The sequence below is a fragment of the Rhamphochromis longiceps genome, linkage group LG7 (genome assembly GCF_057381845.1).
Source record: "Rhamphochromis longiceps isolate RC_006_pf linkage group LG7, R_longiceps_female_GT1.1, whole genome shotgun sequence".
NCBI lineage: Eukaryota > Metazoa > Chordata > Actinopteri > Cichliformes > Cichlidae > Rhamphochromis > Rhamphochromis longiceps.
Window position 1 is genome coordinate 34,755,563 of NC_140563.1, and position 25,980 is coordinate 34,781,542.

A 25,980-nucleotide genomic window follows, 5' to 3' on the forward strand; every position below is an offset into this window, starting at 1 on the left:
AACCAAACGTCACAGACTGCTGCCTTTTCCTTTAGTTTATTCTGCAGAATTATACATGCAACCTTTACAACTTCAGCTTTAAACTCTTTTTGTGTCACCCTGACATTTTATAGGTCCAACATGATTAGAGTACATTCAGAGATTATACAGCTATTCAAACCAAAGCTAATATTGGCTCTGTTCTCCACCTAAATATACACAAGAAAATCCCAAATTTCTCTTTGGTCAAACATAAAACGTCACATTAACACTCGGCCTAGTGAGATAATCTGCCTTCTGCTGTCACACTGGAGATGTACATGTTTACATGACAGTCAACTGTACAGATTAAGGCAAGTCAAGTGATATCAAACAGGGAAGGGAGAGGAGGGATAAAAGGGATTTAAAACGGAGACAGGCGGGAGTGATGTGTCAAGCGAGACGTGTGTTCAGATGTAGACCGGTTGTTCCTGTGCTGTCAGCAGACGGTACATGGCTGCAGGCATCGTCTTCATGTGGATCTGGAGCAGAAAGGAAAAAGTGCAATGAGCAAACTAAACTCTCCTTAAATGAACCTTTTCCATGCAAGAATAACTTTTTGTAGAAAATTACAATAGCTTCTTTTTTAAAGATGTCACATCATTTGTTTGTGTTAAACTGTGACACAGTTTAGGCCAGTATCAACCAGGGATGTACTTTGTTTCAGTGAATGCAAACGTTTACCTTCTTCAGGGCCCAGAGTTGATTAATCAGTGTGAATTTTCTCCACTGGAAGGCAATAAATGGTAAATGGCCTGTATTTGTATAGCGCTTTTACTTGGTCCCTAAGGACCCCAAAGCGGTTTACACTACACTCAGTCATCCACACATTGGTGATGGCAAGCTACATTGTAGCTACAGCTGCCCTGGGGCGCACTGACAGAGGCGAGAGTGCCGGACACTGGCGCTACCGGGCCCTCTGACCACCACCAGGAGGTAACGGGTGAAGTGTCTTGTCCAAGGACACAACGACCGAGACTGTTGGAGCCGGGGCTCGAACCGGCAACCTTCTGATTACAAGATGAACTGCCAACTCTTGAGCCATGATCGCTCATTTGAAAAATATTTTATTACAGAAGGCTACCCTGTTGAATAACTACCCAATTGTGGTGTAGGGGTTTAAGTGTACTTCTGGTCTTGGCGTCTGAGAGGGTCTCCTACGGTAAACTGGTCCCTGGGGAGGGGCTAGACTAAGGAAGTCCTAATGAAACTTAAGTCTTGGCACTGCATAACCACTCGTGGAAGTGGAATCTGGGACCACCTCCTCTAGGCCTGGCCGCCAAACACTTAAAGCTCATGAATACACCACTTATGTCTTATACATGAGTGATGGGAAGGCAGAGCCTTGGTTGTGCACCTACTGCACTGGACTGTTGTGCTGAACCGAGAGCTGAGCTGTCCATCCAAGTTTTGACCCTCAGTTATAGCCACCTGTGAAGATCTGGGTAATGACTGAAAGAGTAAGGTTGAGAATTCATGGGGCTGAAATAAGTCTCACCCGTAGGATGGGCTCAGTGTTAGGGACAGGGTGAGGAAATCTGGAATGATCTCATATTCATAGTGAGGAGGCAAAACGTAGTTATTGTGCTAGATAAATCGGTTTATGCCGATAGGACCAGGTGGAATGGACTGATTGATTTTTCATGGCGTGACCCACCCATATAATATAATGGAAGGATTATTTTCAACTGTAAGTCATGCAAAGCTGCCGTAGTAAAGGCAAGACTTTAAATATGGAGCTGAAAATGACAAAGCGTCTCCTTTAAAGTGAAATGGTGCTGTGCTGCACAAAGAACCCTGGGATTACAGCTTTAAAGCCGTAAAAAGGCTTTTAATGTGAAATATTGATGCAGGAGGAAAGGCATTCACTGAAGCAAGTCTTTCAGCTGCAGCTGTTTTCCTGATGGAACTGAGGCTGATTTTGAGACAGTTTCAATAATAAATCAAGAAGGCCTATAAAACGGGAATTTACATGTTAAAGATATTTTAGGATATGTCTCAAACATGTTTTTTGCTGCTGAGGTAAATAAAAGAACATATGTGGCCATTTTGAGTATTTACCTCTCCCATGGCATTGGACAGGATCTGAACAATCTTCTCGTGAGGAGTCGCCACGACGCTCTGGCTGTTGATCTCGATGATGCGGTGACCGACGCGGACGCCACCTCTCTCAGCGATACCGCCTCTCATCAGACTGCAGATCTGCACAGGAAGGAAACAGAGGGATTTGGCTTAGTGGGGACACAGCCGATACCAAATCTAAGAATTTGACAAGAAGGACAATTCATTTAATTTGTTCCCTGCAGCTGCGAGTGAGTTTCAGTAGCTTCAGATACTCACTATGCCATTCTGGACGCTGAAGCCCAGCTGGTATCGGAGATCCGGCCTGCGAATAAGCACCATGGTGACAGGAGGGCACCTGACAATGTTCATCTTGATCCTGGACTGAGACTTGAGACCCTGGGGAAACAGCAAGCAGACATATGAGACAGATCCAGCAAACATTTAAGAACCCCTTCTGCTTGTAAGGGGTTTCAAAAAAGATGAAAGGTGGAAAAGAGAGAGCAGCAGCGTACCTTGATGATGCTCTGGCAGGTGCTGAGAGGTAAACCCACCAAGCTTGTACCATTTATGGTCATGATCTGATCTCCGATGTTGAGTCGGCCAGACTTCTCCGCTGGGCCGGCGTGCATCATGCTAGCGATGATCACTGTGGGGAGGATTGACCCCCAGCCAGACTCCACGATCACCACGCCGAGGATCTCGCCTTTTTGCTTCTCGATGTAAACCTGAACGTGAATATGACCTTAGTTTCTTTAAAGATACCAAATAATGTTCATTTACAGCTTCAAAGTTGCATTTTGGGGATTCTAGTAGAACAAATCTTGTCGGATATCTGCTATAACTCTGTGAGGAGGGGCTCAGGCTTCCGAGAGCTCTCAGCCACATAAGGTAGCGGATCTTTGTTAGTCTGACATCGTGCCAAACAAACAGCCAGATGACTTGGATAATGAATGACTACAGTGTTTTTAGGCAATTTAGCAGCTGTGGCATCAAACTCAGATATAGAACGTATATATGCATAGCTGTATGTGTTAATGAAGCCTCAAGATGGACGTCTTAGTGCTTTAAATCCAAATGTGAGGTGTGTCTGAAAAGTGAAGGAGCACACCAATTTCTCAATCACACAGTAAAACATACCGTGCTTTATCCTAATTTTTACCCTAGTGTGTGCCATAAATTACAAAATTAACATCCCGTTGTGTTCAGTAAGACCTGAATGTGCAACTGAGACCACAAAATTCTCAAGAAAGTGCTTAAAGAAAGACTTAAGACTTATCCCATAGACCTCCCTATAACTGGCCGCCCCCTGCTGGCCACTAGATATGAATGCAGGTTTATGGCACTTCAGCACTGGCTTCAGTCTGTGAGCTCAGCTAACATCCACCTGAACACTGGATTGGATAATCTCAAACAGGATGTAACATTTAATCTGCTGCTTCTGCAAGCCACTTTGCAGCCCACCTTCAATTCATGTCATCCATTTCGTACTCCTCATGCTGTTTCTGACTTAACTAATGATGCAAAACAATACAAGTTTATTTGTATAGCACATTTAAAACCAAGGGTATACCAAAGTGCTTCACAACAACACCATAAACAGATACGTCTGTTTTCACTGATGCTGGGAAATTTGCAGTTGCTCTCAACCGTTATCCTTTCCACATATGTGCATGGAGGGCGGATACAGTCAAATAAAACTTCCTGCAGGTTTTGATTAAAAGCGTCCCCTCTGTCTTTATTGTGGACTTCATATCAAACTAAGATGTGAATCGCACCAAAGAAAAAGAACTTTACAGAGACACTTTGGACACATATCAACAGTCACCTTCACCAATCCAAATCTACCACAGTCCTCCCAGTTCGGGCTTCTCGCCGCCAACCACACAACTCTGAAAAATGTGAGATGACAGCAGGCAGCGAGAGCAGGGAGGAGGCTCCGAGGTCAGAACAGGTCGAGCATCACAAATTCACCTTTATACTGAGGTTAGGAGTTTGCTCTTTTTATTAAAATGTCATCTCTCAGTACAACTGTCATGCAGCTGTGACTCCTAAACCAGATGCTCATGTAACAGCACTGCAAGGCAAACTAACAACACAATGAGCAGGAAAAACATTAATAGCCTGACCTGAATTAAAGAGATGTGTTGCTATTTTTATCTGAAAGATTCATCCATATGCAGAGTGGAATATTTTTATCTTGCGAATGCAGACGTGTCCCTGTCGATGATGATTAAAACCTCCCGACTGTGCCGCCACCTGCTGGCTGACTTACGTCTCTGCAGTTCTCCGACTTGGAGAAGTGGATGAGGTCGTCATTGTACATGTCCTGAGTGTTGAGCAGGTCACTGTACTCCCTCTGGCTCAGGTCCTCGGGGTCGATGCCGTTGGCCCTGAGGAACTCCTGGTAGGCAACGCTGAAGGACTGACCGATGGACTGAGCAATGAGCTGAGCCTGAGAGAAAGAGATCAATCACAGATAATAAGAAACAAGCTACACTACAGCTGTACCTTTAAAGACATTCCCCACCCTAAAAATAACATTTTATTCTAAAACCAAATCCTAAAAGAACGTATAGAATTTTTAAGCTCTCCCACTTTTTAGTTTTTAATTTTGTCCATAATTAATATTGGATCGGTCCTTTATGAATTACAAATATTTTCTTTCTTCTCAGGTTAAGGCTGACATCAGTTGTGCTTTTAGAAACAATGGAAGCAGATTTAAACTGCAAACTATAAATAACTCTCCCCTTTAGAGCTATTTTAGTGTTATTTATCCAATCAGATTTCTGTTTCTGTTTCTTTCTATTTCTGAGTATAGCTGTGGCTCAGGAGGTAAAGTGGGCTTTCTACCAATCGGAAGATCAGTGCTTTGGTGTTGAACCCTGGGTTTCCCTTAAATGCTCCTTCAGCTCATAAAAGGCAAGCCAGATTTGATGGGCCACTGAGAGTTTATGAAATTCTGAAGAAATAATCAGTATGGAAGTTCTTCAAGGTGTCCAAGCCTGAAGGATTTATGAGTTAGCAGTAGGTTACCTAGCTAGTAGATGTCTAAGGGTTATAATACCATATTTTGGCTAAAGTTGATTTCTTAAAAAAGAAAGTGAAAAACTCTGAAGGTAAATTGAAGAGCAACACTTGGAGGGTTAGTTGACATATAGTGATCTGCTACATGATGGTTAGCTGCAGAGCTATGGTTAGGCTAACTTAACACAAAAGCACCAGAAACACATAAGATGAGAATTAAATTGTTCTCAATAAAAGTTCATATTGGAGCTCCTAATGGAGAGACAAATACCATTGTACAGCAAGAAGACAATGCAGAAACAGACCAAATTTAAGGCAAAATGCGATGACCCATTGATATACTAAATTACAATTACATTTCAAAGACTTTTACAGCTATTTAACACTCTTTACAGCTGTTTTAGGGGAAATTTAATCTAACATGTTTTCAGACTTAAGAGGCAGATATCCTGCAGTAGATTACTTAGATAACTTTTATGGCCTGCCCTACATCAAAAGCGAAAAAGACCCTACACCCTAAAAATAAAAAGGTGATCAAGTTGAATAAAATCAGATTTTGAGGACCACTGTTTTAATCATTGACAAAAACCACTAGTAACTCACATCCTCAGACTCGAAGACGTGGCAGATCATTCTGTACAGTCTTCTGTCATCTTGGGTTATGGTGGTTTGCTCTGCTGTGCTGTCCAGGTTTTCCTGTGCGCTGCGGGACCGGACCATCTTCCCTCGGGCCATCAGGACCACCATGTTACCAATGTCAGCTATGTAGGAGATTGTCCTCAGGGGCAGGTCCATTAAACACTCCTGGTAATGACAAATACATGAGTCACTTGTAAATACAGGCCCTGCATAATAAAAATAAAATGAATAATAAATCAAATCTAGTTTAACCAAATAAATAAAAAACAAAGGACCTAAAATTGAACCTTGCGGTACACCACAGATAACGTGAGCTTTAAATGATGAATATGATGTGGTAGCTGCTAATATACTAAAGGTTTTAATAGAAGTATGGAAAGTGTTGCAAGGGAAATTTGTAATTTTGTGGTGTTGATATAAAACAAAATAATATATGTTATGTTTATACCTGAGTGTCAGCATTGAGGACCTTGATCCTTTGTGTGGACATGAATAGATCAACCTCAGCAGTGGATGGAGCCTCGTCGTCGGGGCTCTGCATAGCCGAGAAAAGAAGTGAACAGAGGAGGCAACAGGTTGATAGAGAGCAGCAAAGAGAGTAGAGCGGGCGTCACGATTGTCCAGAACCTCCAAATCTAACAGCTGCTCATGAGATTGACAAAAGCAAACAGTCACGTCTGGTCTAATCTGCACTCAACAAATGAATAAGACAGAGACACTTGAAGCGTGCATGGCCATTCTCCTCTGTCGTCATCCTTGGCCACAAATTCTGCATAATGCATTGCAATCACAGATAAGCAGAATGAAAAACAAACTCACCTTCTTCCTGTTCTTCGCCTGTTTCTGAGCTGCCTGCAGTGATCAGAAAGAACAGTGATTCAGAAATACAAATCAAGGCAGCGGTGATTTGAGGAAAAGGTGGACAAACACAAAAACTAACCGGATCATGCACTGTAGACTGCCTCTATTCCAAATGCCAAATCAAGGGACACAAGAACCTTAAAGGGGTATGTTGCGTGTGCTTGTGTGTGTGAGAGAGAGGGCAGTGGTGTTACTGTCTATCACATTTGACAACAGTGGGATGCCAGAGGTGTTTGCAGCAAACATTATCAAAAGTGTTCTCTGCATCAGTGTGACACAAACGACCCTGAAGAAAGACGAGCGACCTCATGTGTTTGCAGCAGATGCCTCATCACAACTCGAGGTTTCCAAATGCTGTCTGATTCCCTTTAGAGATCAAGGATTTAGTCTGTGAAATCAGAAGGCTCATTGTGTTTATGTGGACTCAGACTACAGTTGATTTAGCTTAAACAAAAATAAATGTGGCTCTAATATGTTATCCAGTTTGTGTAACCTTTATTTCCGTCCAATTCAATTATATAGCATCAATTTACACCAACAGTTGCCTCAGTGGGAAGGAAAAACTGTTTTAATAGGAAGAAACCTCCAGCAGAACCAGACTCAGGGAGGGGTGCCCTGCTGCCGTGAGCAGCTGGGGGTGAGTTCAGTACAAAAGACACACTGTGGGAGAGAGAGTCAGAGTTCATTGATTGCTAATGATTAAATACAATATAGAAGAAAGTAACCAAAGGAAGGTTCAGGGTCACCTGATCCAGCCCTAACAATATCCTTTATCAAAAAGGAATGTTTTTTAGGGCCGAGTACAATAACCTCAGCTTTGTCTGAATTTAGAAGTTAGAGGTCATCCAGGTGTTTATGTTTTTAAGAGATGGTTATAGTTTAACTAACTGATTTGTGTCATTTGGTTTCATGACTAATAATGCTGGGTGCAGTGAAAATGTATGCATGTTTTTCTCTTAATATTACCAAAGGGACGCATGTATAATGTAAAAATGTACTGGGCCCAGCACATAACCCTGTGGAACTCCATTATTAACTGTTGTATATGAAGAAGACTTCCCACTTACCTAAACAAATTGAAACCAATCAGACAGATATGAGTCAAACAATTGCAGTGCACTTCCTTTAATACCAATGTGTGTTCTACTCTCTGTAGTAAAATATTGTCATTAACAACGTTAAATGCTGCACTGAGTTCTAACAGGACGAGCATAGAGATGACTCCACAGTGAGAAATCATAAAATCATTTACAACCTCCAGTTGCTGCTGTTGCAGTGCTATGGTGAACTCTGAAGAACTTCACTCAACACTCAAACAGACCATTCATCTATTTAACTCTGAAAAAGATGTGAAAGTAAACATATCCACCCTAACATCAGCCATTACTTTGTGGACTCCACATTTTGCCACTGTGTTGATTATTTGTAGCCATAGGAAACCATATTTGTACAGGAGAGTGCCATGAAAAGCTGCATCTATAAACTAAAATTTCACAGTAGAAAAATGTTTGTGAATCTGAAAACTGCAGCTCATGTGTCAATTCTTGTGCCATTTCTGATCATTTTAATGGAATATCATGACTGATATCATGGCTTGTTTGTGCTCCAGAATTGGTGCACGAGCCACCGTGCTGCCAATCACAGTTACAGTCACAACAGTTGGTATGGGATATTTTCCACAAATCCCTCTGCCCACATTAAATTAGGAGACACTAAGCATGCATGTGGACGACAGCCTCACACAGAAACAACAGCAGTTTATTTCTAGAGATTACAAGTGATTGCACTGTTCAAATGTTAGAAACAAATGGATGAGAGGTTAGGTAACTGGCACTAGCGCTGTGGTTACAGCAAAAAAAAAAAGAAGATGACTGAAAATAAAATCTAGAGTCTTATGTTTCATGTGAATTAACTACATTTTAAAAAGTGTTTTTACCATTCACCACATAAAGCATCCTTGTTCAGCTTTGGTCACTAGAAGCCGAGTAGAAGCTTAACTTCACTTTCAAGGAGTATAGACAAGAACATAAAGTCTGAAGATGTTACAGCTCCAGCAACACGTGCAGCATGAAGAAGAGCTTCATTACAAAACCAGGAGTCATCCTCACCCTGATGAAATGCTGATTAAGTAATAAAGTTAAACTTCACACTACAAGCGCTGCTGCAGCTTTAACCTCTTTTTGTCTGCTGCAAACCAGCCCTCCATTAAATACGACACACACCAATATACCAATATTTAAGAATTAAAAACTCTATTTACTGATAACTATTATTCTACTATAACACACGCAATCTCGGTTTGTTTGTCTACCAGCACCTTGTACAAAACCCAACTCTGCAAATGGGTACTTCTTAGGCTTCTTGAAGGTTCCTATCAGTATCAGATATTATGACACCATTGTGTTGCCTAGTAACCACCTACCAACAGGCTAAAATTGTAATGTTTGTAATGGCACCTTAAAAAAAGCATCGTCTCATTTTGATATCATAACAAGAGGCTCTAATTTTGATCCACAGATGTTTAATGATGCACGGTACATGATGGCGCCATCACGCTGCCTGGCAACTACCAAGCAACAGGCTGAATCTACTCATTTTTAGCATTTATGCAGCCATAACAACATATGAAAGCATATGAAAGCATTTTCATGATCATTTTCATTTCATCATGAACAGCAACAGCAGCACAAAGATGCTAAACTGCTGTGGTGTGGGCATGTACTAGTAAAGTTATCCTTCAGCTATTTCATTTTTGGTAAACAGTCCCCATGTGGATTATATGCTTAACTTTTACTATAATTAAAATAAATAAATAAACAAATAAATACAATTAATAATAACAACAACAACAGGAACATACAATTTGAAAGGCTCCCTTTGAAAGAAGGTGTTTTTAAAAAAAATCAAAAAATGTTCTTGTTTTTGATAACTAATAAATATAACAATACCTAATTTAATAGACTCCTTTTTGTATAGTTAAAAACTTCAACCATATAGTTGACAAGATATTTAGTTTCTACGCCACATGGGTGATGTCAGTGAGGTTATTTCCATTTTTTAGTACACACTCTATGGATTTGATATTTTATTTTTCAAGACTTCTTTAATCAGACATTATATTATAGATTATTATGTACAGCACAAAAAAAACCTGTTATCAGCTACAGACACTGAACCTATTAAGTTGATCTAGTATCAGTTTTCATATCTGATCTGTTCATTTTCTTCAGTAACTGGAGCAGCTTAAATGCATAAAGCCACCGTAGAATCAACGCTTACTGTATTCACTTTGCATGAAATGCAATTTTATAGAAAATGTGTGTGGAAGAGCCACACACACACACACACACACACACACACACACACACACACGCACACGCACACGCACACACACACGCACACACGCGCACACACACACACACACACACACACACACACGACTGAAAACAAAGTCAGTTTTACAGAGAGCTGTACAGGTTTTAAAAAAGCCACAGCATCAGATTTAGCATCCTTACAGTCAGCTCATCCAGCTTACTAGACAGAAGCCTGTCTCTCTTTTTCTTTCCCATTCTAACAAATAAAAGGACTCATACATCCCCATCATCAGCTCACAGTCTCTGACCTTCTCCCTCTCTGTAGGCTTCTCAGACATTAACAGAGGCGACGTCCCCAAACTATCAGTCAACCATCCAGAGAGGAGCGCAGAGCCGGGCTCAGCTCCTGTCTTCCTCCTCCTGCCTCCAACTTACTTCTTCACAAAGCTCACGTCTCACTACTCATCTCTCACACTCAGATAGCTCTACGTTTGAATGCCATCTCACTCCCTCCCTCCCCGACACCACCTCCATTTAACTGACTGCATTAGAAAGAAAGGGCTGATCTGTCTTTTTTCTCATGTTTACAGTAACACCAAAAAGTCACATTTAAATTAACATCCTCTTATTCCTTATCCTTTTATTACGTCCCCATTTGCGTGATCCCCATTTGCCATCATATACTGTGACTGAAGAATAAAGTGAGGTCTCCTAGCCTCATAGCACAGTTTATATAACATCCAGCCTGTACGGCTCTGGATCAGAAGCAGTGATCTGTGGTTGATTCACTGCACACACACACACACACACACACACACACACACACAGGGACTTTTTGCTGTGTTGCCCACTGAGGGCTTCTGACTTTAAAGACCCAAATACACAGCAAAGCTCAGTTCCATCTCCAATGATGCGTCAAGGCGCATTAGAAAATGCAGCTCTGAATCAGGGCACTGTGGCTTTAATATCTGAAATCCTTGATGTCTTTTCCAGCATGTAAAACATTTTGGCGCCCAAAGACATGTTGACCTTACCTCAAAGGAAATATCACCCAGACTGTGATAAGTGGGGATTAATTTACTCAAGACACATTTTTGTTCATCAGTCACCGGATAAACACAGGAGAATGCACAGATGTCTGTTAAGTAAGATAACACACACTCCATAACTTAAAAACACTCAGTGGCCACTTTATTAGATACACTAGCCATTAACAAAAATGTCTAAGAAGCTAATCACATGGCAGCAACAAGACGGACCGCTAAAGGTCAAACTGAGCATCAGAATGGGGAGGAAAGGTGGATTAAGTGACTTTGAACGTGGCGTGGATAATTTTTCAACACGACCATCTCCAGGGTTTACAGAGAATGGTCCACAAAAGAGAAAATATCCAGTGAGTGGCAGTTCTCTGGCTGGAAATCCCTTGTTGACGTCAGAGATCAGAGGAGAATCGGTGAAGTGCTTCAAGCCAATATGAAGGCAAATGCTTAACTCAAATAGACACTGGTCACAACCAAGCAGAATAACCTTTATGAAAGCGCAAAACCTTGAAGTAGATGAGCTACAGCAGCAGAAGACCACACCGAGTGACTCTCCTGTCAGATAAGAACAGAAAACTCAGGCAACAGTTTCTAAAAACGGATGATGACAGAAGATTAGAAAAACATCTCCTGGTTTGCCGAGTTCCAATTCCGCAGTAATATTTGAATGTTCAGATTAAAATTTGATGTGAACAACATGAAAACATGGGTCTGTCCTGCCTTGTATCAGTGCTCCAGGCCTGCAACGGTGGTATAAAACTGTGGAGGATACCGGAGGATGAGTTTAAAGCCACAGGCTACCTAACCATGTCAGTACCTTCATCATCACAGGGTTCCCATCTGATGGATGCTTCCAGCAGGCTAAAGCACCATGTTACAAAGCTCTGCTCATCTCATAGAGGCTGGAGACTATCCCAGCTGTCTGAGGCAGGGCACACACTGGGCTAAAATACAGAGACATACAAATATTTCGATGGGCAATTTGCCAGTTAACCTAACCCCACGTCTTTGGAATGTGGGAGGAAGTTGGAGAGAGAACCCATACAAACACAGGGAGAACATGTAAACTCCACACTGATGGTGGAAATGAACTCAGGACCTTGTTGCTGTGAGGCAATAGTGCTAACCACCATGCTACCCCTTGTATTCATGGTAAAACAAGAAATAATTATGACCTCTAGGGAACATTTAGTTCCTATGAAGTCTTAAATTTACTCACAGTCAGTCACAAATTGATTTTTTTTGGTCTCCTCACTCTCTAAAACTGGCAAAATCAACCTCATCAATCCGCAGATGCCATGAACGTGTCACATACGCACGTTAGGTCAGCAGTTACAGATACACAAAAATTAGATATGGGCCAGGCCTGGCATAGATGGCACTGTCCATGCGATGGCATGCCATATCTGGCTCGATTATGGTTTGGTTTATTCTGGCCCAGGCCCATAGAAAACAGGTCTGGCCCGGATCTGGCATCAAGCTGGCACTTCTGACTGACTGGTGTCATGGCAGAGTGTATGTCAACCAGATCTGGGCCAGGTCTGGCAATGATGGCACTGTTTATGTTCCTATTTTAGTTAGAAGACCCAAATGCCATGTTGCAATACTATACTGCTATGGTAGCCAACATTTCAAATGCAGGTTTGTGAGTGTACACTTTATCCAAAACCTAGTGAGGGTTTACTCATCTTTGCCAGTGAGTGGCTGTAGCTCAGCAGGTAGAGCAGGTCACCTACTAATCGGAAGGTTAGTGGTTTGAGCCCTGGCTCCTCCAGGCTGCATCTCAAGAATGTGAATTTGTAGAGGAAGTGTGTGATTGGGGGAATGTGGCATGTTGGATAGAGCACTTTGAGTAATCAAGGAGAGTAGAAAAGCATTATATAAGAATCAGTCCATTCACTGTCTGAGCCTTGCCATGTTACTTTTGCATGTTCTGGCACATGTTGTTATTACATGGCTTGATTAAGGTATCATTACATTACATTACATTAGGCTGAATGGCAGAATGACAGATAGTCAGATTAACAGTATTTTGTCTCTATCTGCAGGTTTTACACGCTTACATATAAACACGCAGTTACTGTCCCTCCATTTACAAAGGCAGAGGCGTCACTGTGTGATTATTTTACATGTAGTTGTTTTTTCATGTGTAATAATATTCAACATTGCTATCAAGAAATTTTTCAAAAAATGCCTCTCTGTGCAAAATGGGTTTAAAAACATAAACAGCTGTGGGATGCTGTTTGTCTGTGATTTAGACAGGGGGAACAAATCGTGGCAGGATCAGCCTGATGTTATTTGTATCCCACTGTAACTTTACTGTATAAAGAGCTAACATCTCCAATATGTCAGGAGTAGTTAGTCATTACAACAAGTGTTTGTGAACTAAAAATCAAGAATGTAGGATACTGTTTGTCCGTGATTTAAACAGCCCAGCGCTGCTCCTGACGAAGGGAAAACCAATTCTGCAGGGAGACCTACCTCGGCACTTGTGCAGGTGAAGCCAAAGGGAAGATTTGCTTCACCATATTTTCTAGTCTTTGGCTTAGAAGGAAGTTGGTTTGGAAACATATTCACCTATGCTTCATCTCCTGCTTTGCGTTTGTGGAGGCGCCCCGTGCTAGCAGTGTCCAAATGTTGTTGGGTTTTTTTTTTTTCCCTTTTCATACCACGCCCCCCCCCCCTGCAATGGCTCTGCACCCGCTTAGGGGACGGGCCCCACACTTTGGGAAGGTCTGCCTTAGGGTCATGTCCAATTTCTATGAAGCTGGAAAAGATCTCCGTGATTGTTAGTCCAATACCAAATAAATATGTGGTTACCCACTGCACCATCTGTGAGTTTTTCACTCACATCTTGACATTTCTGGTTTTATTTTAAATATAAACCCCTCTATGAGTCTTATTTTACCCTAGATAGGCCTTAATAACAGGTATCTGTTACATAAAGAATAGTTACAAAGGGAAAGCCACATTTTTTTTCCTGTTCATATCCTTTCACTGTGATGTGAACACAGAATGAAACGTGCTCTTACTCGGACTCTGCTCATGGCCTCTTGGGCCTGCTGCATGCGGGCGCTCTTTGTGGGCGTCCTCTCTGACAGCAGGTGGGTGCAGCCCATGTAGGTTGCTGCAAAGATGATGCCATCAATAAGGTCTTCAGGGTCACACGGTCCCGGGACTGCATTTAACAAGATGCACTTGTTAGAAAAACACACATAAACGCTGCATATGTACATTAACATGCTTTCAAATAAATATCTGATATATGAGAAATACAAAATATGAGACAGAGGTTCAGCTGAGAATAAAAATATGATTATCACTCACCGTCTACAAACGTGGGAAACTGTGGAAGAGATCTGCGAATCTGAGAAGGCGCAGGAAATTAAAAAAAACAACATTTATTATTTCTCCTCACACGCTGCAGGTCTCCACCGACTCATTCACATTCAGATGAACACCTTATAAGAGATGCAGGCCTTTGCAAGATTTATCATCACCCTAGAGTCTTACTGTGTTTCTACGATGGCATTTTAGATTCATTTAAGGGGTCGCAGGAATGTTACTGGAAAGAACTAGAGATAAGAGCAATATGCTATAAATATGGTGGAAGTTTTTTTTAACCTTTTTTTCCTTATTGGTAAATTTTTATTCATAAATGTGCAAACTTTCTTATAGCAAATTTGTGTGTTTATGTCTTAAATATGTGACTTTTTAATCTATTTGATTTGTGAGGGGTTTTTTTAATTTTTTTTCTCCCTCTCTCAAATGTGTAAGTTTTTTTAGTTAATTACTTTATTTCTTGTAAATTTGTGACTTTTTAAATCTCTTAGATGTTGGAGTTTCTTTCAAGTAAATTTGTGGGATGTTTTTTTTCTCCTACATTTGTAAATTATTCTCATAAATTTGCAACATTTTTCTAGTAGATCTGTAAGTTTACTTTATGTCAATTTTATACATTTCGTTTTATACCTCATACATTGGCAAGTTTTCCCCCATAAATCTGAGATTATTTCTTGTAAATCTGCATTTTATCTGCATTACTGAGTTTCCTTTCTCATAATTCTATGACTTTAATATGACCTTTTCTCAGAATATTATCCCTCCTTTTCCACAAACAGGCACAGGCTGTAACACTTTTTCAAACACCCAAAGATCTTTCTTAGCCTTATTATGACCCACATTTATAAAACTCTCATGTGACATTTATTCCAAATATCAGTCGGTTGTTATCTACAGAAACTTAATACTGGGTAAAACAAAGAGCTGCGTTTTGGTAAGTTAAACTCTCACCTCCTGCACAGATGGCTTCTGAGGAGGTGACTGTTGCTGAGCTTGAGTCTGTGGCTGTTGAGAGGGGAGCTGCTGCTGCTGCTGCTGCTGATGTTGACACTGTTGATGCTGATTAGGCGGCATGTGTGGGTACGGCTGTGGCTGGGTGTATGTCTGCGGTGACCTAGCGGCATCCCTCTGCTGTGACTGGTGGCCTTGTTGGTGCAGGTGGTGGTGATGGTTGTGCTGGGACTGTCCAGTGTGATAACTTTGGGGATTGGGTGCTCTAGAAGAGTGATCAACCCTCAGGGGACTGACCGGATCCCGAACTGGAGCTGAGGTGTAGCAGCTTGGAGACTCAGAAGCTGACTCAGGGGGTGAGTGAGGAGAAGACTGTGGGAGGGGAAAAAGAGAAACAGGAAAAACCCCTGTGAAACTGCAACTTGATACAAGGGTCAGGATGAAGCATTAATACGTGTACCATAAAATCAAATGAGAGCTAGCAATGTAAGCTAACTGGAAAGGATAAAAAAAAAACTTTATCAGTGCAGCGCTCCACAGAAAAATCACTTGATGACATCAGTCAAGCCCTAAAGACAGTCTACTATGTTTTTTTTATTTATTTATGGAATTTGTTGTTAAAATGAGTGCAGTGCGATTGTGGCTCAGCAGATAAGAGTTTAAAAGTCCTATATACTGTAAGTACCAAATGTTCTATTTAGTGGGAGTAGATATCCCTTATATCAGGGGTGTCAAAAGTAAGGCCCAGGGGCCAATATTGGCCTGGAAAAATTTTAAACTTTTAAACTGTAACATTTTCTGAGAATTAACAAAAACTCACAGGACAGTCTGGGCAACAAACTACCAGAACTACTACTATAATTTTACACATTAATCATGTAGTTTCACTGGTCCAGCCCACTTAACATCAAAGTGTTGCTGTATGTAGCATGAATTATGTCATTTAAAAGGAGTCTGAAATCCCTGCTTTATATAGTGATCTCAGGCACAAAGCCCCACCCACGCACTATTCAAACTTTCTGTTTATCAGGGGCAGCCAATCAGAAGAAAGATGTCTATAATGACTGGACAGACAGCAGATGAACTGAAGGGCTGGACCATGAATATGGATTATTTTGCACTGTGAATCATGCAAAGCTGCTCTAGCAGAGTCCAAAAATACAGAGGTGGAACTGAGCCCAATAGATCCCCTTTAACACTGTGGAAAATAAACAGCAGTAATACATAATAATATTCTAAAATACATTTTCAAATACCTATCACTGCTTTAAAATGATCTTTATATGTTTCTCCATCTTTGTTCAGCACCAGCCTAATTCTGCTCTGCCCCCTGCCTCCTGTTGACATGCTGGGCTACACAAAACTCCTATCTCAGCTAAGTCGCGCCAAAATCATGAATTAATACTCTACTCTGTGCCATACCACCTTACCACCAGGTGCGATAATTAACACTTTGAGGCACACTCAAAAAGACGATTCTTTGCTAACGTGAACATGAAGGATTAATTTTTTTTTTGAGTAAAATGCAACTGAAATACACAAAATTAAAAGTTTATTTATTCAAATAATTAATCATTGAGGGAAAAATGCTTGGAATAACTGAATGAATACCAATCAATCGTATTTCATTTGACCAGATTCTATTAAATAACATTTTTACAATTTATTTATGTAACAAAATTACATGTAATCACATTACTTAAATTCTGAATTTTGGCATAAATAATTTGAGGGCACATGAGTAGTAGTGCATCATGGATTTGATGTGCTTTCTGGTAGGGGTATATATAAGCTTAATAGTAAAGAACTCAAAGAGACTTGGACAAAATATTTCATGATTTCAACTCTGGTGACTATGATAGATACCGGCGGCTCTATAGCAGTGTGAGATAATATTTACTGAGGCTCAAGTTTCTCAAATATTTGAATAGTAATCAAATTAATAAGAAAATAAAATTGTTTCTGCAAGTATTGCTTTTTTTATGTGCACCTGGTAGTATGTAGCTCACAGTCTATTTGAAGACTACCATATAACGACAAGAAAATGCATCAAATGTGTATAGAGCTGATAAAATATGTGTGAAACATGAAATTAGATGCTACAGATGAAACAGAAGAAGCATGAAAATAAATTAAAAAAATCGGTAGAGATGTTAAAAAGTCCTGAAAAATCACAGAAAATGAGGCAAAAACCAAGAAGCTGCAGGTCTTCTATATCTCTGCACTGTCATGTGATAGTGCGGTTGGATGGCTTCCTGTACTTAAAATGCTGATCCCTAAAAAGATTCAGCTTTCTGTTCTGTTTCTGTTTAATGACCTCTATATTTATCTGCTGCCATCACGAGAGAAACCTGCTCACTGTAGAAAAACAAAACAGCAGGAACATGAAAATAAAAAGGCTAAACTGATCTACTCCCCTGAGTCAATCAAACTGCATCTTTCAGTCTGTTGTGAAATTAATAAAGTAACTGATGGGATACTAACATGGCCAGCTGTAGTCTGCAGGGGGTACATATCCTCCGTGGGGCTGACCTCCTGTCTCATCACCCAGATCGGCTCCACAGGTTGGTCAGGTGTGTACGGGGAGCGCATCGTCTTCGTCTTCACCCCCTCAATCGCCTCTTTGATGTCTTTAATCGCTAGGCTAATGGCGTCACCTGAGCCCTTTGCACCTTCTGCATTCTGCTCATCCTGGGCCTCGCCTGAGCTGCTCAGCCCAGATGGAGGGGTCTTGGCTTGGGTTTCTGGCTGTCTGGGTGGCTGCCTGCGGTTTTTAGTGACAGGGCTTTGATCGGCACTGCCTCCCTCGCCATCAGACTGACCATCATAGTGGTGCAGCCGGCAGCCAACAGAGCGATCCAGAGGGGAGCGCTGTGAGCGCCGGTCTCTGGCCTGCCTCGGGACATGATGGGAACCCTCGATGGGGGAGGGCAGAGCTCCTTTTTGTACATTCTCCTGTCTGTGGGGGGTAAAGGGCTCTTGGCGAGACTCTTGGTGGCCCCTGTTAGCCTCGGTCCTCTGACTGGCCTGCCTGCGAGGTTCCCTGTTTGGCTCAGGGTAGGAGGTCTTAAGCGGCTCGGGAAAAGAGTTGGGATGGGGTTTTGACTCCGAGTATGACTCATAGACCGGCTCTGAGTAAGACTTTTGGTGGGACTCTGTATAAAAGTCTGCATAGGTTTTTGGATAAGATTCAGAGCAAGAAGTGGAGTGGGACAACGAGCATGACTCAGAGCAATCCTCATCCTCCTCTTCTTCTGGTGGCAGGTCATTATCGGGTAGAGGGCTCATACTGGCGTCCTCACCGAAGTGGTCCAGCTGGGGGAAAGCTGGAACATCAGGGGAGGAAGGGGGAGTTGGTGAGTGAAGTGGAGGCGGGCTGTGGAGAGGTCCATCCATACTGAGTGAGGCGGCACTCTCCGTGTCAGAGCAGAGATCTGTGATTTCACTTCCCTGAGCTGAAGGATCCTCCTCCACATTGTCCATCACTCTCTCTTCATCCTCCTCCACCCTCTCAGCATACTCCTCAGCTTTCTCATCATGCCCGCAGCCAGAGTGACCTTCTCCTGGGCGGTGGTCTCCATCCTCATCCCCTACCTTCTCCTGCTTTCGATGATCCTCTTTAAGATCTGATTCCTGCTCACACTCCATTTTACTCTCCTGGAGATCTTCTTCAGCATCATCAGGAGGAGCATTGTGAGTGTCAAGCTGTACTTCACGGGGTGCAGCACCAGATGCAAGGTGGGTGGGTGTAACAACAGCAATGGGAGTCTGGTGAGAAGATTCCCTGTCCTGTGATTGGTCCACTACAGGATCAGCTGTGGATGATTCCTGCACCTGCACCTGCCGTGGACCTTCTCTCTCTTCCACACCTGGTGAGGAGTCCTGAACCTCTCTGAATGGCTGCCGCTGTCTGTGACTTCTCAGTCTGGGGTTAGGGTCACCATGACGGCGGTAGCGAGTGACGGCAGCGCGGGGTTGCTGGACAGGACGTGGGTCAGCATCCTGACTAACCGCAGCTGGGGCAGAGACCGGACTCAGAGGCTGACTTTGCCCTTGCCCTTGCCCTGATGGAGGCCGGCGGCGGTGCCGAGGCGGTCCACGACCTCCAGGTGGGTGGTGGTGGTGATGGTGGTGGTGATGGTGAGGAGGAGGGTGATGGTGATGAAGGGGATTCAGTTCCCCATCCTGGTTGAGCATCTGACATGGTCTCCAGGACCGGCGTACAGGAGGGTCTCCAGTGGTCCCATTGGGCTGCCTGCTCCTCGGAGGCCCCGACACCTCCTTGTGTTCCTCGCTGCCTTCCCCCGTTGCCTCTCCCTGATACTTGTGGCTCATGGCTGGGGTATGATTCGAGTCCAATTTTCAGAACATGCTCCTCTTACTGCCAAGAAAAGCCAGCTCAGGGCACAACCTGGGAGAGATGGAGACATGACATAAGCAGGAAAATTATTAAAGGGTAAGGATAAAACATGAAGGCTTTGAAGCCTGAGACAAACGGGGTAAAAATTATATTAAAATAAAAACTTTTGCTAACAGATAAGTGAAAGAATAATAATCATTGTGTTGATATAAGGACTCACAGATTCCATTAACATGTTTGCCTAACATCTAAAATAAAATAATGGTGGCTTTGGTGATCACCCCTAGTTTGCACTGCAGGTCTCTGCCGCCTGGGGCTCATTCTCAGTGTCGGATGGACCCGTGTCCTCAGTCATGTCCACCTCTTTTTGAAAGCTATACTTTGCTTTATCCAATGGTGCAGCAGCAGAGGTGTGAAAATAAGTCTGCAGCTCTGTTTATTTATTACTTACACACCTACGTCCCACTCACCCCATTTGTCTGATTGTTTAAACCAGAATAAGAGCTACAGAAGGATTTATGAGCTTGAGATGAAAGCTATGACGTCTCCCGAGATCGCCAAGCACGGATAACAATCACCTCTTTTTCAGACACGGGTACACCTTGTCTGTACCAAAATACATAAGGCTGCTAGTAACTGGAGGCCAGTCACCGTGAATCTAGATTGATTTCCCACTGTGATCTGTGCCAGCTGCCGATGCGCTTCATCACAAATCAATATCTTAATTACTGGTCTTTATTTACTTTATTTACTGCCAAATATCCTTGGGCAAGATACTAACCCCATGTTTGCCTACTGGTGGTGGTCAGAGGGCCCGGTGGCGCCAGTGTCCGGCAGCCTCACCTCTGTCAGTGCGCCCCAGGGTGGCTGTGGCTACAATGTAGCTTGCCATCACCAGTGTGTGAATGTGTGTGTGAATGACTGAATGTAGTAGTGTAAAGCACTTTGGGGTCCTTAGGGACTGAGTAAAGCGCTATACAAATGCAGGCCATTTACCATTTACTACAAAAGCATTAAGTTAAAATTATTGTAGACTGCTACTTTACATTTTCCAGGTCTTTTGTTTTGAAGGTTTATATGCCATTGACTAACGAACATCTCTTTAAAAAACAGCAATATTGCATATCACACTAAGCAGGGACTATACTGCTAATAGCAAAAAAACCAAAACAAAATCCAAATCCTCTGGGATGCAGAGCACTTTAATCTGCACCCCGTTCATCCGTCCGTCCGCCAGCAGCTGGCAGATGGCACAGGGTGGAAAACACGAGAAGGAAGAGGGAGAGGAGGAGGCAGGGCAGGGGGACAAGGAGGGGCTTCTTTCTTGCTACGTGATAAGATCTGACAGAGAAGAATGGAAAAGGGAGTGATCTAAATAATAAATGCCCTCTGTGAAGGAGAAGCCCCTTTTTGATATGTATTTAATGTGACGAGGCTACCGGGGAATCACTCATTTATCTTGTATCGCAGGCTTCTGAGGTCAATAAGCTGAGAGAGGACACCCGAACGTCACCTCGCAGCATGTTTCAGAATATTAAACTGGTTCTGGACAGTCTTTATAAACTACACTGCAGTGTAGTTTATAAAGACCAGCGCAGATGCATCTTAAAAGGTTCGTATCTGATCTGCCCTCACTTATTACAAGAATCTATAAATACATTAGAGTTACATTACAACTTTTTTAGCTTCTTCTTACAGCTCTGCAGCTAATGGTCAATCAGAGAGTCCATCGGCGCGCTTGTTTGCTGACTTGGCCTCCGGGGGTTATGGACTTTTTCAGGGCTTCCAATGCTGGCCGTGCATATGTGAACCAAGACTTCCATTTTTTGCATTCATTGCTAAAGAACGCAGATAAACACCTCAAAGCCTTTTTCTTATTTATTCTGAACGTAAGCACAAAAACCTCAGGATAAAGGCTTGTGGCTTTAGCAATGCAAGGAAGAACTTAAAATAGGAGAATACGACAGTAATCTGAACCAAATGACTATTTTTTTTACTATATTTACTCAAAAATGTGAGCAAATAACATCTGAGAAACAGAGACACGGTTGTACTGAGGAGCCAAGCAGGAGGGGCTATTGCAGTACTAGAGATGATCTGCAGATACACATCATGTCCTCGATGGTTTTCATATTGTGGAAATTAGTCCCGCTTCTGCAGAACTGGCTATGTATGTGTGTATCTTCTCCACCTTGGACACCTACTAGGCGTAATCCTTGTTTCTCTTTTTCTGAACTGAGTGGTTTCTGTGATATTTTGGACCTGCTTCTAGAACAAAATAACTGGGTGTACATAAGAAGTTAGTGAGGGTGATCTCTTCCTGTACAGCTTACTACGGCTATGCTCGGAAAAACCCAGAAATTCTAACGGCTGTCAAATTGTGCTTTGACTGATAAACTGGGGTGCCAAAACACGTCATTAAGGCTACAGGGGCGGTCGTCTTTATGGAGGAAATAGTTAATGTGGGGTTGCAAACCTAAATGCAGACACGACTGCTTTCTCTGTTCACTTGTAAGCAGGATGCCTCAAAAAGTTTTGGAAGCATTTGCGGAGCCAATTAAGGACGTTAACTTGAGGAGTCTTTCCGGATCTAGATCTCGATCCAGAACTTTTTGGTTGGATTCTTTATGAATGTAACATTTAGAAAAATGGGACGTTTAGCAATGCATCTTCACAGAAAAACTGGGAGACATCATCTTGATGTCAAAGAAAGAATCACAACTTCATCTGGATCCAGGAAGTCTATTTATGCATGGTGTTTCTGGAAGCTTTCCCACAGCTCGCTAGTTAAGTATCCCACAAACATCTTTGACTTAATTTTTTCGTTTATTCCTAACAAACAGACACAGGAAGCTCTTGATCCCATTTCAGTTATCCAGTCTAACGTAACACGTCACTGCTAATAAATCTGCTGACGACGCTACAGTCAGAAAACTGTTTTGCTTCCCTCATGAATGGATGAACCGTCCTGTGTGAAAGCAAAACCTCAGTAAACGTCTTAATGTGTATTACAACAAACCAAGGCAGAAACAAAAAAAAGTATAAATGAATTTTGCAGCGTCGAGAATGCTTACTGCTATTTTTTTTTTTTTTTGTTAAGGCAATTTCAAAAGACCTACTGAGGGAAAAACTGATCTGTATACAGCTTTAGAAAACCAAGAATCTGGAGCATTCAGCTACTTACTTAACAAAGATTGGTCTGCGTATGCTTAAAGCAAAGAGTATGTGACCATACTTAATGAAAGTCTGTGGATATTCCTGTTATTTTTTATCTATTTAATAAACAGAAAAAATTATATTTATATGTTTTAATCATATTCCTGGTGATTTTTCTTTGGTGAAAGGCCAAGGTCTTTGGTGGGTGCCAACATTTTTCACATGCAGCAAAACCTCTGAAGCATCCTTATATTTTTCCCCTCTCATCTTCATGTCATTTGCATCTCTTTTGATGAATGTCAGTGGCTTTGCAGCAGTCATAATAAACTGTGAAAAGGTGGTACAAGGATTACAGCTGTCTCATAACACCACCACCTCTGTAAAGGTGTTAAGTAAATTAAAGGCACAAAAGCGAATATGTGAATATGCTGGATGGTGAGGGCAAAGGTTAATGGTGATGATGAAACATGAGGACAGAACACAACTGTCAGGAGGGGAAGCAGGAAGATCGAGGATGGACCTCCAGCATGGCTAATGTCCCACTCTGAGTGGAATTTACAACTGGATAGCAGCGGCTGGGTGAGTCCAGGGAGAAAGGGGTGACTTGGGTCACAGATGGCCCTGGCAGCACTGCTGTTAGTCAGGCAGGGCATGCAAAGCTGAGAGGCGAGCGCCACGCCTCCATCTGTCAGGCTGAAGTGAAAGCTGCCGGGTGGGGGATTTACTAACCCATTAACTCGCTGACCTTTCACTGACAATCATCCACACACACTATACATACCAGCAAAGCCCTGAATGATTAAATCTATTTAACACTCTATGCATGCATCAGGGCTAAAAGGCAGAATTAAACCAACAAATAATTGATTTCAGTATCAATGCTGCTGTCATTATGTTACATGATTAAACATTTAGTCTATGAACTATCAGGAAACTGTGACAAACACTAGCATCCCATTTCATACATCCAACTATTGGCACAAACTTGGACAATCCTGGCCACGTTTACAAACTTGAGGTGGACCGTCAGCACCTGCTTAACGCCATCAGGGAGAACGTCACATAAAAGAAATATCTGTTTCAATGTGGATCTTATGTCTGATCATGGATTTTTAGTTCTTTAAGCTAAGCAAAGCTAACCTCAGCTAATTAGTCCCACAGTGAAAATAAATTCACTCAAAATGGAAAAGATAAGTAATTAATTAAGTAATAAAAAACTAAAAAAGAAAGCAAATATCAATTTATATTATGTTATATTATATTATATTATATTATATTATATTGTATTATAATAGCAGGCATTTGGGAACCCCGCAAGGGACATTGGAGGAAAAAAAAAATGAAGATGATCTTTTGAGATCTCAAGTTTGCGAGATCTCGCAAAAGTAACTCTGTAGGAAAGTGACATTGGGAGGGAAAAACTCCCTTTTAACAGGAAGAAACCTCTGGCAAAAGCAGGCTCAGGGAGGTGGCATCTGCCATTTTTTTTGGGAGCGAGGGAAGGAAGACATGAAAGTGTTTTGTTGGTTATCAGCTAGCTAGGTAGTTCGGTTATCAGGCCAAGCTAGTATTCATAAACTGTAAGGGTGCAATGCACAGATACATATCTACTAATTAGTACAAGGTTAACAAACAATGTCATTAATCAAAACTGAAGCTTTCAAACAAACTGGCCACCCCCTAACTGCAGAATACACCTGGAAGAGTCGTCATTTATAGAAGCTAAAACCGTTTTCGTACCAGGCTTTAAAAAATGCTTTTAATGGTGTAAAGTTGAGCATTTTAACATCGGAGTCGATGGGGATGACTCACTTGGCCTCAAGTGGCCACTACAGGAATTACAGGCTTTCTTGTATTGGTTTTTAAGCCTGCACACTCAATACTGCAGTAACACTTAAAGCAACTTTAGTTATTTTTGTTCAGTTATGATTAGTTCATAGGCAGCTAACCAAAAACAAATTTGATTTGCATATTTCAAAGAAAAAATGCCCAACATAACCCAGTTCCATCGTCTCCTCATGATTAGCTGCCTTACATAACAGTAAACTGAAGTAACCTAAGCTAGTTTAGGGTTTTAATACATAATTTTAATATTTTCTCACATTATGCTTTAAGGAAATTAAAAAAAGAAAGCAATGGGCAGATGAAAACGTATGTACACCTATCCTCATCTTTCTCTATCCAAGTATGATTCATCCCCCCCCCCCCCCCCCCCCCACACACACACACACACACACACACACCACAGAAACAGACACCCACTCAGCAAGCATATGGCCCATACAGGGATGCATCAATCGTGACATTACGTGCACTGTATTACATGTAGCCTCTGGGAGACGATTAACCCATAAAGCTGCCATGAGCTTTTATTTTGAAGGCGCACTCGGTTTCTTAAATACCCTCCCATGGCCTTGATGTTAAAATACCAAAAGCCGTCTTTGCTTTTGTGATTGCTACTGTCATTATAAATGATCAGCCAGTCTTACAGCCCGCTTCTTCGAATCGTTGAAATGTTATAGTTCCCATTTCCTAAACGGTCATTGGTGGGGTTTTGTTTTTCTTTTTTTTTTTGATATTTTATAGTCGTTCACTGCATCACGATCTCTAAAACATTTCCTGACGTGCTCGTGGAAAGGAGATAAAACCGTTTAGCGAACTGTCACCTGTCTAAAAGCCTCCCTCTCTGCCCTCTCGCGCTCCACATTCATCCTCCGCAGGTGTCAGATCCGCCATCAGTGGAAACGACCCGTTCACATTCCCACTAAAACCACCAGAAATCCACGATTCCTCGTCTATCACACCAGCTCTGGGAGGTGACATTTACTCATTTACCTGCATGTCAGTGGAGGAGAGGCCCGGCTTCGGCTGCCGTAGTGTACATCGCCCCTGTGTCTGCGCGTTCTCGCCCGGATCGGCTCGGTTTGTCCCTCCAGACACAACTTGCTCGGATTACAGAGAGAGCTCAGCCCCTCCTTCTGCACCGTGACATCAGAGCGGATTAGCGATGCACAAAGCGCCTTTATGAACACTGCTGATGTCGGTGGTGCAGACACAAGCAGCTCTTTACGGCCGTGAGCTCAGTCAGCCTCATCCCACCTCCTCCATCAGCAGACAGCAGCCTGCAGCTCTGCAGCACCGTCACACTCTCACGGGCTGTCGGAGGGGTCGCTGTTATCCTTCTGTTGATCTCCCCGGTGTCATCCGTTAG

At 42.3% G+C, this 25,980-nt stretch overlaps 1 protein-coding gene across 1 annotated transcript; it reads right to left on the reverse strand.

The window, feature by feature from the left end:
* On the reverse strand, positions 1 to 25,980 carry LOC146665734 (uncharacterized). Its single transcript, XM_085413477.1, has 13 exons — positions 25,605 to 25,980; positions 17,738 to 19,664; positions 15,254 to 15,625; positions 14,288 to 14,327; positions 13,993 to 14,138; positions 6,565 to 6,597; positions 6,194 to 6,280; positions 5,710 to 5,910; positions 4,355 to 4,534; positions 2,595 to 2,807; positions 2,359 to 2,478; positions 2,080 to 2,220; positions 1 to 500 (listed from the first exon to the last, which is right to left on the reverse strand). The coding sequence occupies exons 2-13, from the start codon at positions 19,586 to 19,588 to the stop codon at positions 429 to 431; spliced, it is 3,456 nt and encodes a 1,151-aa protein (XP_085269603.1). The 5' UTR covers positions 19,589 to 19,664; positions 25,605 to 25,980; the 3' UTR covers positions 1 to 428.